This window comes from Chiroxiphia lanceolata, chromosome 11 (genome assembly GCF_009829145.1).
Source record: "Chiroxiphia lanceolata isolate bChiLan1 chromosome 11, bChiLan1.pri, whole genome shotgun sequence".
Classification (NCBI taxonomy): domain Eukaryota; kingdom Metazoa; phylum Chordata; class Aves; order Passeriformes; family Pipridae; genus Chiroxiphia; species Chiroxiphia lanceolata.
The window spans coordinates 4,917,481-4,943,455 of NC_045647.1; the positions used below are offsets into that span (position 1 = coordinate 4,917,481).

At 46.0% G+C, this 25,975-nt stretch overlaps 2 protein-coding genes across 5 annotated transcripts in view; one reads left to right on the top strand and one right to left on the bottom strand.

Annotated features, from left to right (window-relative positions):
* Window positions 1-11,130: 11,130 nt before the first annotated feature.
* Window positions 11,131-15,880, top strand: LOC116792309 (2-epi-5-epi-valiolone synthase-like). Its single transcript, XM_032699170.1, has 4 exons — window positions 11,131-11,817; window positions 13,414-13,647; window positions 14,315-14,567; window positions 15,250-15,880. Exons 1-4 carry the CDS (start codon window positions 11,131-11,133, stop codon window positions 15,348-15,350), a joined length of 1,275 nt encoding a protein of 424 aa, XP_032555061.1. The 3' UTR covers window positions 15,351-15,880.
* Window positions 15,881-21,716: 5,836 nt separating this feature from the next.
* The window catches only part of MITF (melanocyte inducing transcription factor), a 102,945-nt gene continuing 98,686 nt past the window's right edge, over window positions 21,717-25,975 (bottom strand). For all 4 annotated transcript variants that reach the window (XM_032698812.1, XM_032698813.1, XM_032698814.1 and 1 more), the window contains one exon: window positions 21,717-25,729. In XM_032698812.1, coding sequence (XP_032554703.1) covers window positions 25,328-25,729 — 402 coding nt within the window. In that variant the 3' untranslated portion in view covers window positions 21,717-25,327. The remainder of the gene's footprint in view (window positions 25,730-25,975) is intronic.

Genomic DNA, 25,975 nt, shown 5'->3' on the forward strand with positions numbered 1-25,975 from the left:
GGCTCGTATCTTTATGTTTTAGCAATTTCCCATATTTTCTGAGCATTTGCATGGCATTCAACCTCTCCTCACTCTAGACAAAATAAAGAATTATAGCTTCAATGTCAGTGATAACCTTTACACCAATCTGGTGCAATTTTATCCTCTCAGTTGACCAACTTGCCATTCAGTGAGCCAGAGGTACGTGCTTCCTGCAGCCTAACTCTGCTTCCAGCTCCTTCAGCATCCCCTGGGATGTGATCAGGTGAAGTTTTTCTGGCAAAAGAAATAAATTTCAACATTACGGTAACAACTGAAATCTGAGAGTCCTGCATAAAAAGCAGCAACTAAAAGGGAATGCCTGGAAAAGCTCTAGCCGTGCATGGCCATGAAAAATTAGCCCAGAAGCATTACAAATATCCTAAATTCCAGTCCTAAGAGGACCTGGCTTGGCAATAAGCCCATCTCAATGCTGGCAGCCACCCCAGCCATAGGGACTTGGGAAGAAGGGGCTATGGGACCAAAGGAAAGCATTCCCCACTGTTCAATCCCAGATTCTTCCCATTTCCAGCCAGTCCTAGACAAGTCTCTATCAGTCTGCTGGTTTGGAGTAAATCACCCTAGTTACCCCGGCCAGGTTTTGTTCAGTTCTACAATGATTATTTTTGTTTCAGCCAAAAAAAAGAGGTTTCATTGCAGAATAGGGGAAAAGATGTAAAATCTAAATTGTTTTGCAAGATGGGAAAAACATGGTTTTCCACACAAACTACCAAGAAAACAGGGTGTCTCCAGATGCTATTTTACAGCAACCAGGCCTCTGACAATGTATCTGGATGAAGTGAGATGCTACCTATTACACAGGGAAGGTAACAGATGACTGGAAGAAGTCCATAGCCTCCAGACAGGTTTGATTACCCTATCTAAAGAAAGCAACCATCAGAAATGGATGGTGATTATTCTGTAGGCCAGAATTTAGAGACATTTCAGCTTTTTTTTTCCCTCCAGCTTCCCCCTCCCTACCCCTCAGTAAAATGAGAAAGAATTCATAACCCGTGTCAGCCACACTCAGATAATCCAAGACTTAAGGAGTAGAACATTTCATATAACCTCTTTTCTGCCCCTCACAAATGCTTTAACAACTTTAATAAGATAATGTATAGCTATTATCCTACAGCAAGTGTAAGTCAAACAACTATCAGCTATTATTTCAGCAACAGAACGAACACTCAGCTTTCCCATAATCCACAGCCTGGAACAGTTTACACACTGTCAATTTTAGACAGAACTGGCTTTTTCCACATATCAAAACGTGCACTGATAAATGGGAATTGTTTAGCAGACCCCACATGGTTAGGTAATATACTGTAGCTCAGAAAAGAATAATGAGGGTATCAGTTGGACTTCTGAATTAATGATACCTTAAATTAGTTTAATTAATTAGTTTAGTTACTAGAGTAATTTAGTTAGCAGATTAATTAATGTTTGTTGAGTGCTTGGAGATAAAAGCTGTATATAAAGGCTGTTATTAGAGGGCAGATCCAGAGGTGCAGGTTTTCCTTATTCTTTATTTATCCCAGCACCAATTTGATTGAGGGGCTTGCTCTTTCAGCCTTCCAGCAGGAAGCTGGTGTTCCCCAGGATATGGTCAAACAAAGACATTGCCATAGTTAACAGTCAGCTGGAAGAATATCTCCCAAAATTTAGAGTCAGGACTTCTTGTTCTCACCTCCTCTCCTCTAGGCTGTAGGTGCACACAGACACACACATCCGTGCACGCTTTGCTATATATTTGGGTGCAGTTAGAACTCTCATTCTTCTTCCTCCCATGTTTATGGTATGTTCTGGACAGAAAATCTGAGAACAGATTCACACACTCCCAGACAAAAGCACAAGGTTACAAAGGAGAGTCGGTACCTCTTAGAAGTTGCCATTGCATCCAGGTAAGGGTCTAGTCCAAGAGCAACATCAAGAGCTTTTTGTAAGTAATTCCTGAGCTTCTCAGGTACACGGGAGTCACTGAGGGCTATTTCTTTGGCTTTGAGAAGGTTCTGAGCAATGTTCTCAGCAGGGGTTTCTGAAATGGAAAATAAAAGGAAGAATAATGATTTTGTGACTGCTCAAATCAGCAGAAGAGGAATTTAGAGTACAAAAAAAAAGTTGTTTTTTTTTAATATAGAAAATACAGGGTTTTGAATTACTATGAAAACAATCATGGAAACCTTTTCAAGCGGAAAATATGATATACTTCTAATAGATTTTTGTCACATGCATTCTCCCTTTTTGGAGGGTCACCACAGCTGATCAAGGATAAGAACATTTTAAAAACACGAATTTTGCTTTTGAAGCTCTGAGACATACATCAAACACCAAACAAAATCCACTCCTCTAGGTGGCTTTGTCCTTGGAGAAAATAGAGCTCTTCCCAAACTGCTCTTGCCAAACCAGGCAGATCCTTTAAGCCAGGAGATGCAGGCACTGGATGTAGCTTTGTGAAAAGGAGGATCTCTACTACCTGTGTGTCAATGGGATGCACAAGTGTCCCTGATATGTGTCTGTGCCACGGAGGCTGCTGTGCACAGAGTCCATAGAGCAACCCGTGATGCTCATGCTAAAATAAAATTTCACCTGTCCTAGTGCAGCCAAAATGACAAACACTCAAATACTGCTCTAGCAGAAGGAGTCCCTGCCTATGGCAGGGGCTTGGAACTAGAGAAACTTTAAGGTCCCTTCCAACCCAAACCATTCCATGATAAAAATTATTATGCCAGATCCATGATGGTACAAAATCAAAGATAGTCTTCAACTAATGATTTTAAGCAGGTTCATGCAGCAATCAGGCAGGAACAAAACCTCCTAACCCTTCTGCCTTCAGCCTGCCACAACAGTTTGGGTGGTGATGCACCATCCTGAACTCACTGTTTCTTGGGGAACAAAACCTAACGATGCTTGAATCCACCAGCACCATATGGCAGAACTGCCAGTACCTTTGCATAAGCCAGACTCTGCCAAAAGCTGATTATTCAGGTAAAAAGAAACAGGCACAACACTACAATATATCAGTGTTTCAAAGGCTGCAGAAACATCTCCATTCCCTATGACATCTCCAGGATGTAGATCATCCTGCCCTGGGGCCAATGCAATGCTGCCCATGGCACTAAACTTGCTCTGAGACCCCAGAAAACCCTTATGGCAGCAGTGCCACCATGGACCACAGGGAGACATGGCCCCAAAGAGAGAGAGAGACGTAGTTCATAGAAACTCCCCCACTCCTCAAGTGTAAGAGCACGTGCTGGGTTATGAAAGCATCTGCAAGACCAGGTGTCAGAGACACAGGGCAATAGGCTGTGAGTGTAACTGGGGTGGAGCAGATTGCCCCTGGCAGGATTTCATTCCCTATGACAGAAAAACTGCAGAGAACTGAGTGGAGTGAGTGAAATGAGGACATGCTTTACATCTGCAGCCTTCCAGTACCTGAAGAGAGCCTTCAAGGAAGATGAAGAGAGACTATTTACAAGACATGTAGTGACAGAACAAGAGGCAGTGACTTTAAACTGGCAGGGGGTAGGTTAAGACTAGATATTAGGAAGAAATTCTACACAGAGAGTGGTGAGGCCCTGGCACAGGTTGCCCAGAGAAGCTGTGGCTGGCCCATCTCTGGAAGTGTTCGAGGCCAGGTTGGACAGGGCTTGGAGAAACCTGGGATAGTGGAAGGTGTCTCTGCCCATAGGAGGGGGTAGGATCTAGTTGAACTTTAAGATCCTTTCCAAACCAACCCTTTCTTTATTCTGTGATATGATGATTTATATCTCATTCCAATCTCTAGCCATCAAATGGCAAAGGGGCAGTTTATGTCTCATTCAGCAGTTCTATAATTAATTGCAAGTGCAAGAATAACCACCCCCTTCCCAAGCCACGTTAGTTGCTGCCCTCAGTCCAGCTACATGTTGAGTGAAGAGGACACACACTCCTTTCACAACCGTGTGAAGGAGTATCCAGAGGCTCCTGCTGCACCACTGCAGAATGCTGGAGGTCAGGATCTGCTTATGCTCCCTGACAAGCACTCTGAGGTTTTTGTTAATTTAGGGGGAAAAAACATGTTTATAATCCCCGTCAGATTTTAGTAATCTTAATGTTATCCTTCTGAATGAGTAACAGAGAAGGGTTGTCTGACACACAACTGCAAACAAGACTTACCTCCCGCTGTTTTGTAACCTGTGTTATAACACCAATTGCGAGCGCCAAGAGGTGCTGCTGGGGATGGCAGGGCATGCCAAGAGCAGCTCTGCATCCAAGATTATACAATCTTTTCAGGGAGTGCTGCATTTTTTGCAGCCTGGTGATGCCATGGGCCAACAGCAGAGGTCAGAATTGCCTTCGTTTATGCAAGCATCAGACAAGTCAGAGCAGAGCTCAGGACTGGCTGCCCAGCCCAAGGCTCTGAGCACTAACGTGAGCTAAACTTTATGTAACTACTTTTTTTTTTTTTTTTTAATGTTACTCCAGGAAAAGTGATTCAGTTTTGTACATAGTTTGCACAACCCCAGCAAAACGGTTGGACTGCAATAAGTACTAAACTAAACTGTATGTGTGGGACATCAGTGTCCCATGAGCAGGCAGGCAGTGCCACGGAAGGACCTGCTGCTTCAGAAGTGAAATTAAACCCTGCAGCTTGTTCTTAGATAGCACTTTTTGGGTGGGGGAAAGAGGAGGACCCTTTACAATTTGCAAGAGGGTGCCCAGGAAGAGGCACGGAGACAAGCACACAAGAAGAGAGTCTGGATTTGGCAAAAACAAAGCAAAGATGCCACATCCAAAGATGTAGGGCCAGATCCTTGGTTCCCATTTTTGGGCTATCCTTATTTCACCTTTCAGCCTCTAGATCTGTTTTGCAGCCCCAGCAATGACTTCCAGAAGATCTCCCCTTCCCAGCCAGGGCAGAGCACTGAACCTGATCCACCTGATCACTTTGCTGCCAAGGCAGCTCGGTGCTCCAGTGCCAGGCACTTTGGCAGGAGCTGGTCGGTGCTAAACACTTGGAAATCCAGTCTGATAAAATCATCCGGAACAGTTCCAGTCATCATATTCACCAAGGCACCTCAGGCATTGACAACAGCTTATCACAACACTCACCACTTTGTCTAGTGTGTAAATACACCTCAGCTGTGGCATTTTATCAGGAGATCCTCATTATGGAAACCACCATGCACTGCCTGAGCTGTTTCCTGACCCCACCAGAACACTGTATGCAGAACTGCAGCCCCTTAGGAGACCCTGTGCTACTGCTTGACCCAAACAAATTAACCCCAGCTGTGAGATACACCCACTGTATGGACGGAGCTGTAGCAGAAGGAAGAGGGAGTGTGGTTGTTGCACATCTGGGGCTGCTCAGTGGCTCCAAATCCACCACCCAGAAGTCCAGGAAGGGCAATGCACAGGGGCACAGGCATGTCATGGCCCATGTGGGGGGGACAAGGGTGGGGTGGCAGTGTGGGCCAAACCCAAGTCATGGCCATTAAACACTGCAGGATGTCATAAGCAGAGCTCAGCCTCAGCATCAGTAGTTCCAGAACCCACAGCAAAGCCAGCAGTGATGGCTTGGGGACAGGTAGTGGCTGAGGGGTGGAGTGGGAGCACAAGGAGGAAGAGGGAGAGGAGTGGGGAGGCTGCTGCCCTATGGCAGGAACCAGGGAGCTAAGCTCTGACTGAACTTCAGGGGAAAACAAGGAAAATATACACCAGCTGATACATTTTCTACAGATCCTACTGATAAAGAAGTAGAAAAGCTAAATCACTCCAGTGCTCCATTAAGGAGAAAAATTATTTACAAAACAAGCGTCCCAACCCATCAGAAATTAGTCATAGCAAAAAATCTCTTGCCACTGTGTTCACCTTTCCACCCCATCTCCTTCTCCAGGGAACATCCTCCTCCCTCTACTCCATGTTCCTGCAGACCCATCTCCCCTGCTCAGCCTCTCTCCTCTCCCCAACAAACCCGCCCTCTGCTCCTCTCTGCCAAGCCACAGAGCCTGCAGGTCACATCTCTATGGGGAAAGTGGGGACCCAGGACCGGGGCATCAAGCGGTGTCCCCTCCTGCCACACCATCTCTCCTGGAGTTCCTCACCCCACACAGGGAGTTTACCTGCAGGATTATGCATGTTCCTTCTTGTCCCCCGGCCTCCGAGGGTGCTGTGGTGGGTTTGCTACCTCCGCAGAGCAGCAGGTCGGTGCTCAGGGATCCGTCGAGGGGACGGACTTGCCCGCGATCACCCCGGCAGAGCCCCAGCGCTGGGGAGAGGCTGCACGGGGAGGATGGCCCCGAGCGGGGGCTGCACCCGCCCCAGCTGCATCCGCCTGTCCCACCCAGACCACAGGCAGCAGGTGAGATCCAACAGCATCTGACATGAAAAAGAACAACAAAAGAGCCGAGTTTTAACGCCTTTGGTTTACGTAAGTTCACATCCTGACCTTGGGAAGCTGCTGGCTCTCCAGGAGATAATCAGCAGTTTCATAACTTTCCCGTTGCATACGACAGACATGTCTCCCAGCTAAACAATCAAGTACGAGGCCAAAAAAGTCCCAGGACTCTGAACCCCAGATTATCTACAAGGTCACTGCTGACCCGTGCAGCCAAATATTAGAGCAACCCCTGTTCTGGGGTCCAGGTCTCTGCATGGGCTGGGGCAGGTTGTGTCACTTGGGTACAAGTTGACCTGCACCCCCAGAAAGGGTCCCAGGGTTGCACAGGCCAAGGGAGGCGTTAGGAGGAATCAGTGGGAGCATCCAGAGTATCCAAAAGCCTTCATTGGTCTGCAGCAGACTTGGGGCAGAAAAGGCTGGTGAGGAATTAAAGCAAAGTCATGAAATAGCATCTGATGGAGCCAAGGTCAATTATCTCCTTTTCACACAGATGAAACACAAACTGAAGCTAATGGAGAATTATGGACTCCCCCATAACATGAACAGCATCTTTCACCTCTGAGATGTGTCACCCTGAGTTCATTTAGTCAAGGACCAACCCAATGTACCTTCATAGATTGCAGAGAGAGCCCAGGGCTGCGCAAGGGAGGTGACAGGTCTTCACACAAGGCTCTTGACAGTCCCTCTGCAGGATGGATGGTACAGGAACATGGCAGTCATTGGTGCTGGCAAGCAGATGGACTTTGGAAAGTTAATTTGTCAGCTTCTCAAATGAAACAGAAGACATTTCAATGCCCCCAGAATAGAACATGGAAGTATAAGTGAAAAATAAGCAAATGCACAGCATGAAGAAAAGTAAATAAAGTAAGTCCCAATGCTGAATGAATTTCTATTAATTAAAACAAATAAACAAGATGAAGAGGACAGACCTCCTGGTATACCTAAGATTATTCTATTTTATGATTTAGTAAACAACAAGCTGCGTTAGAATTGCAGTTCCTGCAGAAAGCAATCCAAATTGTGTTTAGATTGGGAGTTAAATGTCAGAGGAGTATTTTGTAAACAGGCTAAGTATGCCGTCTAATCCACATCCACTAGGTTTGAAGGTGACTTTGGGCAAGTTGTTTCACTTCTGTGAGTCTATTTTCCTCCTCTGTAAAATGGGGATAAGAGTGTCCTCTTGGCAAAGCTCTTTGTCATCTGGAGATGAACCCAGAAGTGAGACCTAGAGAGAGGAGTTAGACTCTTCCTGAAGCAGGGCTATGTGGCTTTGGAGATTATTCTTCTAGCTCATTCCCAAGAGTAATTTTGAGATAGATGAAGGTTCCTAAATGAATTTAGCTACAATTAAGCCTTTAAAGAAATGAAGTGGTCTTGTCCAATGGGTTCTTAAAGACCCATTTTTTTCCAGCCTCTTCTTTTACATCTGGTTTTGGTTTTCTTGATCTTTGTTTCTCAACAAGGACAGCTTTCAGAAACATTGCCAAGAAGGTGACAAAGATGGGTTTGTGCCTTCAAGCACTGCTGGTGAAATCAAAGGAAGATCTCCCTGCGCTCAGCACACAGAACTATACACCAAGGGAATATTTGAGCCCGGGGCCCTCCAAAAGCCCCAACTGGAAGATTATATGGAAAAGTGAATTGTGCATCCCTCGGACACATGGGGATCAAAACTCAGCTCATGCCCCAAGAAGCCCTTCAGGAGATAAATTCTCTCTGATCATTTTTTTCAACCTACCATAAAGGCTAAAATGTGTGTATATCATTTTGTTCCTCAATTCAAGAGAATCCCAGGAATGTGAGCTCAAAAGAGGTTTAACCAGATGATATCAATCCCCAGATACCCCAGCTAGTATCTGCTCCTGTCTCACCCCTTAGGAGCAGCTTAGAGCCGCAGTCAGATCAGAGGCTCTGCTCAGCAAAGAACGTTCCTGAATGATGTGGAGAATCACACAAACTGCCTTTCATAACTTTAAATTTGCTGTAGGGCATCGTGTTGGAAGCTAATATATGCACTCCTATTGTACATCTTAAGCATTATAAAACCAGCTGATTACACAACCCCATCCTGGTACTCTCACGTGTCTTCAAACGTTCCTGCCACCCCTCACATGCATCCCAGATTAGATAATCTCAGTTTTGTAATTAGTCTCTCCCGTGGAGACAAGACCTCCCCTTCCAATGCCTGGTCACCTGGAGCCTTTAAAAAGCACCTCAGAGATACACCCAGTGATGGGAGAACCCTGAACAGGGAGGTTTTACCCTTGGAGGCATGCCGGTGTCGGAGGAGGCCTGTGCTCCAGCAGTCCCAGCCACCATGGCCCAGGAGCCCCGGCAGACAGACTTCCAACTGGTGCGAGTCAAGAGCACGTGGTGCCGCATCAAGAAAGGAGAAACCTTTTCCAATGGTGAGGACAAGATCACTCTCTCTGAGGCAAAAATGTAAGTATAGGAGCCCGTGTTGTTCGCTGGTGACTGCGCTGGATGGCTCTGGCTGGCCAAACTTGGTAGTCTTCCCAGTGGGATGTATCTCAGATGGAAAAAGCATCTTGTGCACCATTGCGGCTTAAACCCACTGTTTTCCAGAATTACAGAATAGTTCAGGTTGGAAAGGACCTTTAAAGGTCATTGAGTTTAACCCCCCTGCCATGGGTAGGAACACCTTCCACTAGACCAGGTTGCTCAGAGCCCCATCTAACCCCCCCATGTTTACAACCCTGTGAATGTGGCCCTCAGAACATCTGCAGTGTGGCAGCACAGGTAGTTGCTGTTCTCCTTGGCACAACTTGGCCATGTTGTGGAGGGAATTTTTTCAACACCCTTCATTTTTGTAGATGGGAAGTTTCTTCAAACTTCTGAAAAGCTTATGCAGGGACTTTTGCATGCTGCACTTGGGCTTTTTATTGCCACCTGTGTACCTGCAATCTGTGTGTGCAAAAGCTGATGCGCAGGCATGGGAGATAGATGAGTTTATAGAGGTGGTTGAAGATAAATGAAATGGGTAGGTGGAAAAAATAAAGAGCCCCTGACAGGAGCAAAACCCTTAACACATCTCTCAAACTGCAGAAGTCACCAAATGCTGCTTCAGACAGAGCAGAGAGATAAATTTCCCCCAGGGATACATACGGCTCTTTGCTGGTATTACATCTCTCCAGTTAATTATTCTTTAATTACAGAATACTCCTTTTCATGAGCACATGGACCCCCATTTTTGATGCAGATATTTCTTAATACAACCCTGCTTTGCATATCAGAAGTTTTCTAGCATTTGTCATGCTCAGATTTTAATGGCACAAGTCTAACCCCTTTCTCAGTGAGGTCAGAGGGACCTTTACCAGCGCTGGCAGTGGGCAGTGACCACACGCAACCATCACTCAGGCAGAGCTACAGCAGATTGAGCAGGACTTTAGCAGACCCAAAAGCAGTCTGCTGGAACTCAGACAATAGCAGGATGAACCTAGGGCCTAAGAACACCCAGAAAAATTCTCAGCTGACATATACTCCAACAAGGGAATGTTTAGCCTCAAATTCCCTATGATTTTCACCCAGCAGAGGGGTTGCAATGGGTACTGGTTGTGCCATCCAGCACCCAAAGCTGACTCCACCAGCTAACATTCCAAACCATCCTGACTCTTAGAAGGGTCACACCCCAGAGATGGATGCACGTGCAGTTGAGGTACAGCTATAAGGTAGACATTTGGTGCATTAAAATGTACATGATGATGTTTTTTGCAATACTGCATTTTAAAAGCCCAGAAGAGATTTTCTAGAAGGTGTAAATCCTCACTGGTGTTCTTTAACAGTTATAAAGGTTAAGGATAGCCTTAGGGACAATTAGTAAAGAAAGCAAAGAGGCATCTATTTAGAAATATAAGTGAATGTTCAGGCATGTGAAAAGAAATTGGACATGTAGGGAAATCTGATTATCTGAGCCAGCTGCTCACTCAAAACAAAGCAAAGGCTCATGGAAACTTTCATTTTTACCCAACTGCAGCTTAAGAAATGGTCTTGTATAAAATACATTTTACTGTTTCCTTCTCCCTTTTTTTTCCTTCCTTTTCTGATTCGCAACTTGTTTTTCCCCTGCCTCCCCCATCCCACAGAAGGAATAACTGGGTTGTAGGGCTCTGTTCTTCACTGGTTTAGATAGATACTGCATGCTGCCTTTTATTTATCTTGAAAACTCCAGTATGGAAAAGTTTCACAACCCTCTAATAATTTTCTTTGCCTCTCTGGGAGCACTTCCTATTTCTATCATACCTGTTTCAAGGTAGAGATCCACTGGTTCAACTGGAGCATTTTAGAAACACAGATTTGTAAGGAGGTATGTGGCTGTGTGTACATAGATAGGAAGGAATCAACTCCTGTCACCTAGATATACTATCAGAGGATGCTTCCTCCATAAAAACTTTGGAAAATTTTGGCCACCTCTTCTCTTCCCCATTCACTTTTTGGAAGCTAAAATGATTGAGCTGGTGTTTTTTATGGGGTTTTCAACTTCCAGCATGGAAAACATGCTCCAGCCCTTCTTGCTCTGCACCTTTCCAATGCCCTGTAGGAATTCAGCCGTTTGACTGTTGATTAAGACATGGAAGAGCTTCTCCAGCACTAAAGCTGCTGAGCCCTGACACCCAGGAGGGTGTCCCACCCTCAGAGCCCCACACTTCAGCAGTGCATGGGCAGGAGACTCCACATTCCTCACCTCCCAGCTACATCCTTAAACTAGTTCAGACATGCAAAGGACAAAATATAATGATTTCAAACCTTGTTTTCTGCCCCTTGCCAGAGGTGAGTGCGTCTCCGAAGGTGGGATTTCCTGGACAATTGAAGCTCCCATCTATTTTTGCTACAAGGTGGTAGAAACATACAATATTCTGGATCCCTCTAACACTACTCTGCTCTGGGGTCACATCACTGACCCCCAGCAACTGGAGCTTGCCACCACCAGCAAGAGGAAACCGAGGCGCTTTGTCGTCATAGACGAAGTCGTTGACAAACTTTACGGCTCCAAAGTCAGAGAATACTTCGAAGAGAACAACGTTCAGCACAAAATACTCGCCCTGCCCACCACCGAAGAAACAAAATCCATGGACCTGGTCTTGAACATCCTGCAAGAAGTCCAAGACTTCAGCATCGACAGGCGAACCGAGCCCATCATCGCCATCGGAGGGGGCGTCTGCCTGGACATCGTGGGACTCGCCGCGTCGCTCTACCGGAGACGCACCCCCTACATTCGGGTCCCAACAACCCTCCTCTCCTACGTTGATGCCAGTGTGGGGGCGAAGACCGGGGTGAATTTCCTGCAGTGTAAGAACAAGCTCGGGGGCTACACCCCCCCGGTAGCCAGTTTCCTGGATAGATCCTTCATCCAGAGCATTCCCCGGCGGCACATTTCCAACGGCCTCGGGGAAATCTTAAAGGTATGAGCTCTTGCAAGTGCAGTTTTCGAAAATGAAATCATAGAAAGGTTTGGGGTGGAAGGGGCCTTTAAAGGTCATCAAGTCCAATCCCCCTGCAATGAGCAGGGACACCTTCTGCTAGATCAGGTTGCTCAAAGCCCCATTCAGCATGTCCTTGAATATTTCCAGGGATGGGGCATCTACCATTTCTCTGGGAAACCTGTTCCAGTGTTTCACCACCTTCATTATGATAAAGTTCTCCCTTATATCTAGTCTGAACCTACCCTCTTTTAGTTTAAACCATCACCCCTTGTTCTACCACAACAAGCCCTACTAAAAAGTCTGTCCCCATCTGTCTTATAAGCCTCTTTTAAGTATTGAAATGCTGGTAAAATGTCCAGCAGCATCCATGGCGTTGTATAAACAACCTTAGAGAAACCAAGGTGGGCCATCAAGGCTGCACAGGGACTTTTAACTCCCATTGAGTTTATACATTTATATTTTTTACAGCTGCTAAACTTGTTGGAACATCCCTCACACACAACGTCTAGTGCTAACCCTGCAGAGTACACTCCAAAACTCACAGCCAGGTGTAGACACAGGAGTATCTTCCTGTTGAGTCTGATCCATAGCACTCTATAATGAACTCTTGGCAGAGAATCTGAGGCTCATTATACTGGGGATTAATAATCTGCAAGATCATTTGTACCTACCTCACCGGGTATGTCAAGTGTGGTCAATCAATCTCCTGTGAGGCAAATTCTACTCCTAAAATTACCTGGAAAGTGCACAGTAAATGGCTTTATGCCTGGAGAGCTTTGGAAACTTTTGATAAAGCAGAGTTCAAGCTATTAAAGTGTATTAGAGATGAGTTCATCAGCAGCATTTTTCAGTGCTTGCACAGTGGGAAGTCCCGAGGATATCTGAAGGTTTCTGGCAGGCACTGGGAAACCTGCAGGTCACCATTCCCCACTGCAGGAGGGGGCTAATGCCCGAGTCTGGGGTAGGAAAAATATGTACTTCTAACAAGTAAATCACTTCTAAATCCTCATATGCTCTATATTGCAGTGCTTTCCCACCTTCCCTTGCCTGAAAAGCAACCCCAAGGATTAGATGTGAGCTGTCCTGGGGGTGGCCACCATCTAGTCTCTAGTTTCCTTCCAAGCACACAAATAACCAAAGCTTGTTCCAAATCATCTGCTGGGATGTGGGAGCACGTAGCAAACTCCCAGCACGGGCAGAACTGCCCAGTAACAAGGGAACTTGCACACCAGTACTCCCATAATCTCTGGCATTTTGCCAGAGTCCCACTGGGCATTTCCATGCTGCCTCTTGCACCCAGCTTCACTCACCACAGCTGACAACATGTGCAACACCACCAGGTCACATTCCCTAGAGGCCTGGTGGACACACACCAAACACAGCCAAGCTAACCAGGAACTGTGTCTGCAGAAACATTTTTTCGGGTTGCAGAGGCAGAACTTCATGTACCATGTGTGCGGGTGTTTCTTTGCTAGTGTATAACATGATATTACAGTCCAATCTACTGAAACACTCAAGTTTCCAACAGCACATCAGACAGTTGTCCTTAATTACCTCTTCTGTTCTTTGTCCTAGATGGCCCTTATGAAACACAAAGGGCTGTTTGACCTGCTCAAGAGCCATGGAAAATACCTTCTGGACACCAAGTTCCAGTCCTGCAGTGGCTTTGCTGACCACGGGGATGCTGCACTGCAGACCACCAGGATTGCCATTGAAACCATGCTGGAGGAACTGGCTCCTAACCTCTGGGAGGATGACCTGGACCGACTGGTTGATTTTGGTCACGTTATAAGCCCAGAGCTGGAAATGGTGAGTGAAAGACTTTACATTACAACATCCATTTTAAATAAAAAAAATTAAAAATTTCAATTGGCAGCATGAAAACTCTGCGAAAAGGAGCTGAGCTAAACTTCAGATTTGCACATTACCCCAGATCACCCAAAGCAGCAGCCTGTTGGACAAAGGGACCCTTTCCACTCCCTTGTTTTCCCCACACCTCCACCCATGTTTCCTATTCAGACCTCAGGCCTGTTGTTACTTTTTACTGGGAATTTACTGGAGCACAGAGATGACCAGATTTCAGTGAAGCCACTAGAAATCACCAACATGAGCTGTAACAGCACAAAGCACAGAGACCATAGCCCATCTTACTGGGGAGAAATTGCCACTGAGGAATGAGGAGCATGACTTATTCAGAGACAAGATTCAGAGCTCTTCCCTCCATCCTGTGGTGCTCTATCAGTGATTTAGGTGGAAGTAGAATTAAATCCTGGATCTCTATGGGAGATTTTAGATGTAATTAATCACATGCAAAACAGATCGCCCTCGCAACCCGTAAACCACAAGATGCCAACATCCAGCAAGTGCAGCGAGTCAAGTGTCAATTTTCAGGTGCAATTTTAGAAAAAACCCTACTTATTTCCTCTCTACCAGCCCAAACCATTTTTTTCTGCCACCCACCTTTGCTGTGTTCCAGAGGGTTTTGCCGTCGCTGATGCACGGGGAGGCTGTGAACGTCGACATGGCATTCATGACGTACGTGGCCCACGCGCGGGGGCTCATCGCCGCCGAGGAGAGGGAGCAGATCCTCCAGTGCATGAGGGGCCTGGAGCTGCCGGTCTGGCACAGCGGCTGCAGCTGGGCCCTCATCAAGACAGCCCTGAGGGAGCGCCTGAAGCACAGCGGGGGACAGCCCCGGATGCCTCTGCCCACCGGCCTCGGCGTAGCAGGTACGGCGGTGAGGGACACCAGGGAGCCTCCAGAGTGGGAATCTGGGGGACATCCCACCACAGGGACATGCTGGAAAATGTGCCTTGTGGTTTGCAGCTGTGCATTTCTGGGTTTTCTGGTGCTTTTATTCACGTCTTGATAAACCCATTGAGAGATGAGATCTGTCTCATGTGTAACCACCAGAACTCTGTTAAGGACTGAGGCCTAATTAACTGCACTTTAATTAACCAATTCACCTTGCAAAGGTGTTTGCAAACCAACAGGTAAACACAGTGCTCTGGCAGACAAAGCAAGGTCAAAAAAGAAAAAAGTTTCTTTGCTGTACTTGAAAAGATTAGTTAAATAGTCCTTGGCAAAAGGAATTTAGTGTAATGCTGTGCCTAGAACTAATAGTTGAAAACTAAATTGTATCGTTCAGTATCTGGGATGAAACATTGTTACTTACAAGATTTAAAGATAAAAACCAACCAATCCCTAAATACAGAAGCAACACAAGGGACCAGATTGTGAACTCTGGGATCAATATCCATCCAGACTACTTCCATGAAGCTCAGTCTCTATGCACCCATAAGACAATAGACTCTCACAAACTGTTTGGAGGAGTGACTGTCCCCCTCAGTCAGTGTGCAGGCAGGAAAAGCTCCTCTGGATGTTTTGTTAACTACAACTCTTATTTTCCAGAGATATTCAATGACACCAGTGAAGAGACCCTGGAGAAAGCATACAAGCTGTGGGTCAGGGACTGCAGGACGGTGCTGGAGGAAGAGCCGGCTGCTCTCTGATTGCTGCGAGCCCAAGTTGATGTCCTGCCCCACACCTGTTTGCCCACACCTGTTTGCCGCTGTAAATTAGTGAGCAGAACTGAATTTTAAACAACATAAACAGAGAAGCACCTGTGAAACTGCATACACCCCAAAGCATGGAACAAGAAGAATCTTGGCATCTAACTCCATTTACCTTTTTTAATTGCTTTGTCTGAAAGGGAATCTATCGATGCTCCAGAAGTGATCACTCACAAGTGAAACCACCAAGTACCTGTAGTGTAGTTCATAGCAAGCTGTCTCCTCTTGGGGAATGTGAGCAGGATTATTCATTCACTTGGTTAATCCAAGTTGGGGGCTGCCAAGGCCCTTCCCAGTGGTATCCCACCATTGCTTGTGCTTGGACCCCTGACAGGGGTAGTTGTAGGTGTAGCTGACTCACAGCCATGGCATGGGTACAGCTGACTCACAGACCATGGCATGGCACCATGCACAATCTCCATGCTCTGCAAAATTATCTCCTTCATAGAAAATACAGATCATATTATCTCCTTCACTGGTTTTGGCATTATTCTTTTCTTCTTGGTGTTCTTCCTGTTTTCTCAGCTCATTCAAACCAGCAAAAAAAGAAACTCATCTGCCAGCCTTTGCACCACACACTCTGATTACAGGCACCATCACTAGCCACAGATCAGTGCATATTGCTGCTGTGAAGCACAATGGGAGCTGTATCTTGACAGCACGGTAGTTCTATGTCTTGGGACTCTCAGATACTGAGGACATGCTGGCAAGGCCCCTCTTGCTGCCCAAATGTATACAGTGGTCTCACTGTGCAACCCCTGCAAGCCCCTGGACTGACAAATAGGGCACAATTTGCAGCAGTGGTGCCTATGAACAAAGTTGGGCTTCTGGCTGTATTTCAGAACCACCAAGTGTCCCCACATCTGCCACAGTTCTCCTTGTACCTGTTTGTCTGGGGCTCCTTCCCCATCACAGCCCTTTCTGATTAGATTAAGGCCAGCTGGGGAAAAACAAGAGAAATTAGAAAAGTCCAGGCAAGTTTATCATCTTCGAGCAGCCTCAGTGTCACGTCTCAAGATCCTGGCAGACTCAGAGCAGATTATATATTGGATGCTGATGGTGAAAAAAATAAAGGCAATGCCATCCTTCTCCCTGGAGGTCCAATCAAAGGAATTGCAACGAACAAACAGCCTTTGAATTATTTACAGCATTATTTGTTTTTTCCCTGCTGGTGTTTTTTTCCCACGCCAGTTTGTGCTGATGTGCTGACTTCTGTTTTGCTAAAGTAATAAAAGCTACTAAAATTTAAAAACTTTTGGAATAATGATTGCAGTGTGTACCTGGGTACATTTGCATGTGCTTGAGAGACAGAAAGAGACTGGAGAAGTGAGGCATAGGGCTGACAAAATAAATTCCCTTTTGCACTTGACTCTGCAGAGGATGTGCCTAAAAATACACCAAAAGCCCTCCTCAGCCCTTTTCCAGATCAGTGCATCTCTCCAGGTTCAGGACAGGGTTTCACACAGATGGTCCCATCTTACCAAGGACCACACAGCTTTTAGAGCACATCCTTAGAGCCACAACTTCCCATAGAAATAACCCCATAATTCCCCAAGTTAAATAAACCCGGGGCTGAGGATATCAGTGAACTTGTGTCCTTTTTCCAGACCATCAAACAAAGGTTCATTCAGCCGGGTCCTGCAGCCACCGAGTCAGGAGAGCATCGCTGCCACTCGCAGGTATCCACCGGCACTGCCAGCCTTGGCTGGAACGGACAGGGACAGTACAACGGGAGACAGGGAGGACCCATGTACATAAATATCTGAAGGGAGGGTGTCAAGAGGATGGACCAGGCTCTGCTGCGTGGTGCAAAGCAATAGGACAAGAGGCAACGGGCAGAAAGTGATGCACAGGAAGTTCCACCTGAACATGAGGAAGAACTTCTTCCCTGTGCAGTGACCAAGCGCTGGAACAGAGACCAGAGAGGGTGTGCAGTTTCCTCACTGGGGATATTCCAGAACCATCTGGATGCAGTCCTGTGCCATGTGCTCTAGGATGACCCTGCTTGAGCAGGGAGGTTGGACCAGATGACCTTCTGTGGTATCTTCCAACCTGAAATATTCTGTGATTCTCTGACCCAAAATTTTTAGGAGCGTGAGAGAGCCCCAGGGAGAGCAGTCTGAGGGCCAAGGTGCTGAGAGCTTACAGGAGAGGATGTGATGTTGTGCTTACAGTGATCACCTGGGCACACTTGCAAGTAGTTTACCTCCTCTCAAGCATCTGGGTGGGCCATTTTTCACATCAGATAACCTAGAAATGAATGAAGCACAGGATTATTATCTGCCCAACAGCCAATGTCCTTCAGTGCAGCAGTCCTACTCCCATCTACCTCCATGGAGGAGGAACAAGACAAACATCCAACTTCAGTTTCCTATTTTAAATGTCCAGGGAGAGACCAAAGGCATTCAGCTCTCCAGTTCCATGGAAAGTCAAGGTGCAGCTTAGCAGGGGCCTGGTTAACTGAACTAAGAAGAGTCACAAAACCACACACACACATTAAAAGCCCACCATCTAGGACTAATGTGCTACCACCTCCCAGCCATTGGCTTTGCCTCTGTCTCCAGAAGCCGGCGTGTGTCTGTAACAACACATCCAAGGAGCTGGAGCGCAATTAAGACTGCAAAGTGAACACATGATTATTATTATTTTTTGCCCTCCCTTCTGCTGTGGGTGACAGAACACAATCAGCCCCTGACGTGCTTGGTTGCTTGGTAGCAGACAGCCACATTTTTAATTATATACTAAAATATGCTAAAGAACATAAAACGGCTGCGTGACTAATACGTGTGTATCAAGAAAGGCACATGACAGCAGCAAAATTGCTTCAGTGTCTGATAAAAAGTGCCTCTGTCAGGCTTGTCATCAAAAGATCAAGGGAAAGGGGTGGAAAGTATTATTAATAAAACAGTGACTTTTAAAAATACCCCTCATTGTTTGAGGTGCATTTTTTTTTAATGTCTAGCATGAATTTAATTCTTTTCCATTTATTCAGCTTTGATTTAGTTCTTGCTTTTCCAAATAGAATTATTATATTAGACCTAAAAAATCTCTGTTTATTCTCTTATGATGCATGACTCTAAAAAGAAAAGTGGAAAGCTTGTAGGATCCAGCTGGGTCCTCAGCAGTGCAAGTTCTTTGTGGATTTGTTAGAACAAAATTACTTTAGTGGTCAGAGAACAAGAAATTATTTTATTATTTACATGTTCTGAAGTAATTTCTTTTGCAACAACCTGCTCTATAAACTGCTTTTCAGCAGGGAAAAAAGATGACAAAGATTAATTAAGGTCCCTTCAAATCCAAACCAGTCTACAATTCTGTGGTTCTAGGACTGAAAAAGGAGTATCTACACAGTTATTACTCACGCCCAGTGAGTAGCATTCAGTGTACCCCGCGTAAAATGAGAATCAGACCAGTGGTTTTGAAGACAATAAAAGATTTTGACTAAATGTATTTAAAGTGGCTAAAGAAACAGTGCTGATCATAACAGTGACAACTCAACACATGCTCAACTCCTCTGTGCCTGCCCGTCTGGAGCCCATCACTCGCAGGGATCCATCAGCCCATGAATTACACGCTGCATTCAAAACCAGTGATTTGCAAATGACATAATTAAATCACAATTCACCTTAGAGCAAGGTGGGTTTGCCGGCCTGTGCCAGGAGGGAGCTGCTGGGGTGGAGCAAAGGCAGCACCACAGGGAGATGCCGCTGAAATCCTCACGGTGGCACATCTGTGCCCGCCGAGAGAAGCTTGTCCTCATTCCAGACAGCTGGAAAAGACACAGTCCCACAAGAGTGTGCTGTTCCCCACTCTTTTAATTAATGTCTAACTCTTGCTGCTATCACAGGTGGAGAGGAGGAAAGTCAGTGGGAGCAGGAAGCTCTGGAGAGGCACTGCAGAACGAGAGCAGGCAAAGTGTTTGAGCAAGACCAGAGTCCCCAGAGCTGTGTGCCCCATCCACCAAACTCTGCTTTGAGACAGTACTGACAGTATGTAACCGTGTACATCACCCCCACAGTGATTTTTATAAATACATTAAAGAACAATCAATATTTAGATGCTTTGTATGCCCTGGCCCTTCCTACTGAATGCAGCAGCCTCTCCTTGCCTCACACAGCTCTTGGACAGCACTAATGCACAGGTCTGTCACAGGAACCCTTTATGATACCAGGGCACAACAGGGCTTCAGCCCCAGGAAGCCCAGCTCCAGAAAGTGCCGGGGTGGGATAAACCAGCAGGAGCACGAGGCGCTGGGAGTTGCCCTCCCTCCAGGGAATCCATCTGTGCTCAGCATAGATGGCCTTCAGAGAAGTCTTCTCACTCCTTTGCAGTCTAGGTGAAAAAGTTGTAAACAGGATGAAACTGCAGCTTCAGGCCTCAGCAGAGACATGAGCCTCGACACATGACACACAGCTCTTAAGGGAGTCCTCCCAAAAACTGAGTTAAAAATGCAGCAGTTTCTAGGAAGTGTTTACTTCAGGTCACAGGCAAAGACAAGGATGATGGTCAGTGCACACACATTTAACCTCTAAGGCAGCATCCTGTTTAGCCTCATTGATTTTAACAAGTCAGGGACACTTTTTCAAGCCATTACCCTGCAATTTTAAACAAGTGCATTTCAAAGGAGCTGGTGCAACCGGGTACAGCATCATTCAGTGCTGGGATCACCCCTAGATGAGAGAGCAAAAGGAGCAGCACTGCTGAAGCCACTGAGACAGAGCAATCACCATCTCCCTCCTGGTACTGGGAGCTGCCAGGCTCCCAGGTCTCCTCAGAAGGAAAGCACGAGGAGGTGACCCAGTGGCAGCATCCTGCTGTGCCACCACACAACAGCCAAGCCCTGCCCCACCCCACAGCCCAGCCACAGGGCTTTTCAGTAAACCAGACCCCACCAGGCATAGGTGGACATACTTTTAATATCCACTTTCTTACCCTGCAAAGAATTTTTCAGGTTTGTCCAAAGGAGCTAGAAGGCTTCTAAGCAGAGCTGCCACCACCCCTTTGCTGGTCCACTGAGCTATTGCCTACAGCCACTACTCCCATGACAGATATTCTTCCTGCTCCTCCTGGGTTCTGCAACCCAGCCAAAACCTCGAGGTGCTCCCACCCAAAGCAAGAAATTCACTCCAAACTGACCACCAAAGGAAAGCCAAAATACATCCAAGAACTCAAACTTAAATTAGAAATTATATCCCAGGCTACTGATACATATTTCCTACTGCAGTACTACAGTGACACATTCTAATAGCATGTTGAATTTCTAAAGAAATTACATTACAAAACCTACTGGAAATACTCACAAGCTTTTACTCAAGCATCTTCTACAAAGAGGGAGCCAGTCTTTACAGCTGTAGTCCTAGCAGAGTCAGGCATTTTTTGTGGGGTTGGTTTTTAAATTGAGCCAGTAATTTTTAATTTCAACTGAATTACATATTTTCTACTCCTAATAGGTATCGGACTTTCAAGACACAGGCCAAATTCAAACTTCTGTTTGCATTCAGGGCTCAAAACCATGAGATAACACTCATGAACCTCCACTGCTGCTGCAGCAAGGATCACAGAGACACAGGGACCCAATGCTGTGAGCACAGGAAGCGACAGCCTGTCAAAGAACAAGATCAGAAGGGATGAAAGCAACAGAGACAGGGAGAAATAATGAAGATAGCAAGACACAATAAGACTCCAGCTGGTTCCTCACCACCACAAGCTGCGGCTCCCAGCACAACCCAGGAGCAGCTGTTTGCATGGTGAATGCAGGTCTGGGAGGAGGAACCTGGGCATAAGCGTAGGGAGGATGCACAGGTGAGCTGGAGAAGGTGGTGAGGGGCTCCTGCATAGGACTGCTGGGGTGGATGACCTTGCAGGAGTGACAGCAGGGCAAAGGGGCCTCACTGAGCCCACACGTGGCACAGGGTGCTGGTGAGCAGCAAAGGGCAGTGCTGCCAGGGGTGGTTTTGGCAGATGCCCACAGGAGCAGGGAGGGAGCCAGGTAAAGGGCAGGACCCCACGAGTGGGGAGAGGCAATGACATTTTACCACACTCACTTGCTTTATTCCTTACGCTGCACCAGGTCTCTCCACCTTGCTGTGTGTTTGCAAAGCCCAAGTGGGGTCTGATCTGTAGCTCCATCCTCCCGTGCTACCACCATACAAACACAACTGGACAGTTCTGGTGCAACCAGGGATGCCAACCAACACCAGGTCAGGGACGTGGACACATCCATCAGACACAGGAGCACTGCAGGGACTTCAAATACACAGGAGAACAAGATCCACCCACATGGAAAACGAGTGACTTACACAGACATATGTGAAAAACCAAATGCTTTAATCCATCTATCAAGAACAACAGTTCAAATTATTTCATTGGATACATTAATAATTGATCCATAATTTACAGTGCTATGGACCATACACAAATTATTGCTGCAGTCAACAGCAGATGAATATCAACATTACAGTACCAAGCATCATAGCAAGAGGCAGTAATTAATGTCACTTTTTCAAGAAATATAGGTATTTATACTATTATCAACATCAGCTTCCCCCCCAGTGCATTTTATGTCAAACAACATAAATGTTAAGTGCATTATTTTGTGCTTTGTGCTTTCCTCATGTACCTTCTTTTTGCTTTACAGGTTGTAAGAGTTAAATATTGCTTTATAGGCCAAAAGCAGTAAGGAAGAACTTCATGGTACTCTGCCTGTTGCACGGGTTTGGCAAAGCGAGACTTGGTCATTCCCCACCCACCTGCTCAGGGAAGCCGTCGCTGCCCAGCGTCACACGAGTCACTGTCCCCAGAGAGGGAAACAACTTCTGTCCATCTCACTCCACCCAGTCCATGCCAAACCCTGCCTGTAATCGCTGTCTCTGTCCTCTGCCACTAATGCCCTGCAAAACCTCACAGCCGCACACTCCATGATGCCCAAAAGGGAAAAGGGACCTCCCATGAGCACCCACCTGGGGGTCTCTGTCTCTAGAAGGTGTCCCCACTGCAGTGTCACCATTCAAAGGGTGGGCAGACTCAGAGCAGGCCTGTGGCCTAAGGAAACACAGGGTGAAGAGTGAGCAGGGCACAGCAGAGTTGTATGCTACTCCAGAACAACACAAGGTACAGGGAGCACACAACAGAGCTGCTGTGGCCACAGCGACTTCTATCCAGGAATCCAGCTCTTGATGTAATGGTTTGCCTTGAATCCTAACTCACCTCCACACAGACATAGCTAAGAATTAGAAGTCACGGCTGTCAACGAGTACCAGTGGTTTCACATAAGCTTGAAAAATATTCATATACCACAGTCTAGACTTGAATTTCTGAATGTCCAGCACAGGCACCAAACCAAAATCCTTATTCAATATACTCAGTGGTTCTCAGTTACTACACTCCAGCGTGCACACCCTGATTTGTTGTACCAACGCTGCAGAGCTGTCCCATTTTCATGGAGGAGGGTAACACAGGTCTGTGTTACAGTTACAAGCATTTTTTACAGCCCTGATTTTCTCACCTGTCACCCTAACCAAACAGCAGCACCAGAAGCCTGTGCTCCCATACTCGACTCAGAGCTGACTATGGCACAGCTGCCTTGCAGGGACTGGGAGCATTTCCCTGCCCGAGGACCACGGTGGCTGCAGTGCATCCTGCAGGCTCCTGGGTCCTGCCTGGGCCAGAGCTTCTCTACCCTAGGAAAGACACATTCCCATAAGCTGTCTGGGGCTGGGGGGGAAGGGGGGGGGGCGGGGAGAGGCATCATTACAATCTAACTCCAGCTCCTCCTTCAAAAACTACAAAGGAAAGAAAGAAGCCACAACCTGGTGGTTGCATCAATGCTAACACATAGCTGGTGGCTCAAGCAGGAAGGGAGAGGGCCGGACACAACCAGTACAGCCACAGAAAGAGCAACACACAGACCCCGGAGTACCGTAACCGCAGCTGTGTCCCTGCCATCCACACCGGGAGCAGTGGTGCCAGGCAGGGACACCAGGAACTCTCCTGTGGAGAAGCTTTTGGGTTGGACTCCTGACACCATCCCCAGCTGCCCCATCACCACCCAATTCACATTTGGTTTCTGAGCACTAACTGCCGAGCCCCAGGTTTCCTTGGAAAGCCTCCCAAACTGGCACTCAAGTCACTCACCGTCGCACTCATCCCATGGAATTTCCAGTGTAGCACAAAGGAGAACGGGAAGCTCTTGTTTTCTACACGTAGGCACCATGCTACACCTCAACGTCCTACAAACCACCACCCTAAAGCTCTCTCCTACGCCACACTTCAGTCAGTGCTAGTCGAGGAAGACTACAACTAGAGTTTAAGGCACTTCATTCTGAACGAGCTACGCCTGCGAGTCAGCTGTAGGCTGCCATGGAGAAATCCACTCCCTCCGTCTAGCTCGGAACACCGCACGTCACCTCCGTGAAACACCTAGGCTGGATATAATACAAGGAAAACTACCGTTATTGCATAGGACTACACTTGAGTAGATAATGCACCGAACTACTTTTACAACATGGTTGCATGTTAAAAATTAATAACATTGTTATCAAGTAACAGTTATTTGCAGATACAGTAATTTACTCCTTTTTTTTTTTGTTGTTTTTTTTTTTCTTAGGTCAGCCCCAGTGCTGAAATAGAACACAAATTGCTCTAACGGGTATATTAACTACATAGTTATGTTTCCAAGCATATTACTACTTTTTTTTCAGTATCACTAAAAATAAATATGTAAGTTCAGTTTCTCTACAGAGTTGTTTTATTACCTAATCTAAATTTTTACTCTACCTTAAATGCGTTTAAAAACATTTTCAAAGTGAGACTGTAATATACAAAATATTCTTGAAATCTCTCTGAAAACACAGAACCCTGCATAAAAGCTTCCTTTCAAGTGTTTACAAAGAACGCAGAAAACTTCCAATGAGTTTTAAAAATGTCAAAAAATCGTTGCAATATTAAGAGGCAAAAATCTTACAAATGAAATACAAATAAATTTAAAACAAAAAGTTGAGGATAACTAAGGAATCCATGCAAATCAAAAGAAACTGTACAATGCAATTTAAAAAATAAAATAAAGCCAATTAGATATGTACAACATAATGTGCCCAGCTGATAAAATGCCTTTTTTTTTTTGTCCAAAGAGTATATTCCAACTTACAGTGCTCCTGCTTGGTTTGTTGTTGGCAAAGCCACCAATGTGTGTCACAAAAGAAAATAAAGATTTAAGAGGAAAAACTCGAACCGTGATCAAAAGGAAAACCCAAATCAGCTCAGAGTAAAATTAAACAACACTCTGAGACACTCACATCTCCCTGCAGTTTCAGCAACAGCATTTTATATCACAATCAACACAATCAGGATGTCTTAACACTTGGTTTTAGTTTGTATTCTGAATGGAATAGGGTGGGTATTTTCCCTAAACACTTGTCATGTAAGACCAACATCTGAGGGACACTGTATCTTTAAGGCAGCACTATTCAATTAATACAATTACAAATTGGACTTTTTTTTCTTTTTTTTGGTTTCTTTACATTCTTTAACTTTACATTTTGTTTCCAGGTAAATAGGTTGCATTTACAATCCTATGATTGCCCCCTCCCCCCCCCAAGTAGAAACAGACTCTTCATCTGTAATTCTATTGCTTTGAGTAGATTTGACCAGTTCAAAGTTCTTGGCGAATCCAGTTCACAGATACTGTACATATGCTGTACAATATTTTGGAGGCGTTGGTAGTTTTAAAATAGAATATACAAGTTTCTTCACAAAAATTCTAAAAAAAATCCTATATATATAATATGTACACACACGCACACACACTGATGAAGCACAAGGGAAAAAAAAAAAAAATCAAAAAAATTCTACAAAAGGTAAATTATTTCATCTACTGATCAAGAACCAAAGCAGTTTATGAAAGGTGTGCCAAGTATATGCTAACAAGCATGATCAGTGTCCTCCATGCTCACGCTGCTCCGCCTGCTACTCGTCTTCGACGCCCCAGGAGACACGGAGGAAAGTAGTGGGTCAGTTACTCCAACGGGGGAGAGGGTATCGTCCATCAAGATATCTTCCAGTTTGGATCCCATTTTCGCAGGAACACTGTACGTGCCAGTTGGTTCAGTCACGTTCCCGAGGTTGTCACTGAAGGTGATGGTGCCATCAGTGAGGTCGAGGGTGGTGGTGCAGGACAGGTCTGTGTGGTGTGGCATCATGTCTTGGGTGCAGTTGTCCAGCACAGGCTCCTGTTTGATGACCCTGTTGACCATGTCAGGGGAGCAAAGGCCTGTAGACGGAACAAGGGACAGTCCGTGTGCCCGAGCTTGCATCTCAAGTTCCTGTGAAGGAGGATAAGGGACAAATTAAAAGAAAATCTGAAGGGAAATTCTGTCATCTTACACTCACCTTGCAACTTACAGTTTTCTTCTCCTGTACACATTTCCTCCCTCTCCCATAGTGACCTTGCACACTCCAGCCCTGCAAATTTGCACCTGAACATCAGTCTCTTGAAGAGGTAGGTGAACACAACCCCACACAGGTCCTTCACGCTCCTCTTCAGAACCTACACCAGAGCCAAAACACAG

What these genes read in the sequence shown, in the direction of transcription:
- LOC116792309 (XM_032699170.1), top strand. Translation starts at nt 11,131, where the DNA reads ATGCAAAGGACAAAATATAATGATTTCAAACCTTGTTTTCTGCCCCTT. An exon ending in GCCTCGGGGAAATCTTAAAG is followed by an intron (nt 11,818 to 13,413) that starts GTATGAGCTCTT and finishes TCTTTGTCCTAG; the next exon opens with ATGGCCCTTATGAAACACAA. An exon ending in CACCGGCCTCGGCGTAGCAG is followed by an intron (nt 14,568 to 15,249) that starts GTACGGCGGTGA and finishes CTTATTTTCCAG; the next exon opens with AGATATTCAATGACACCAGT.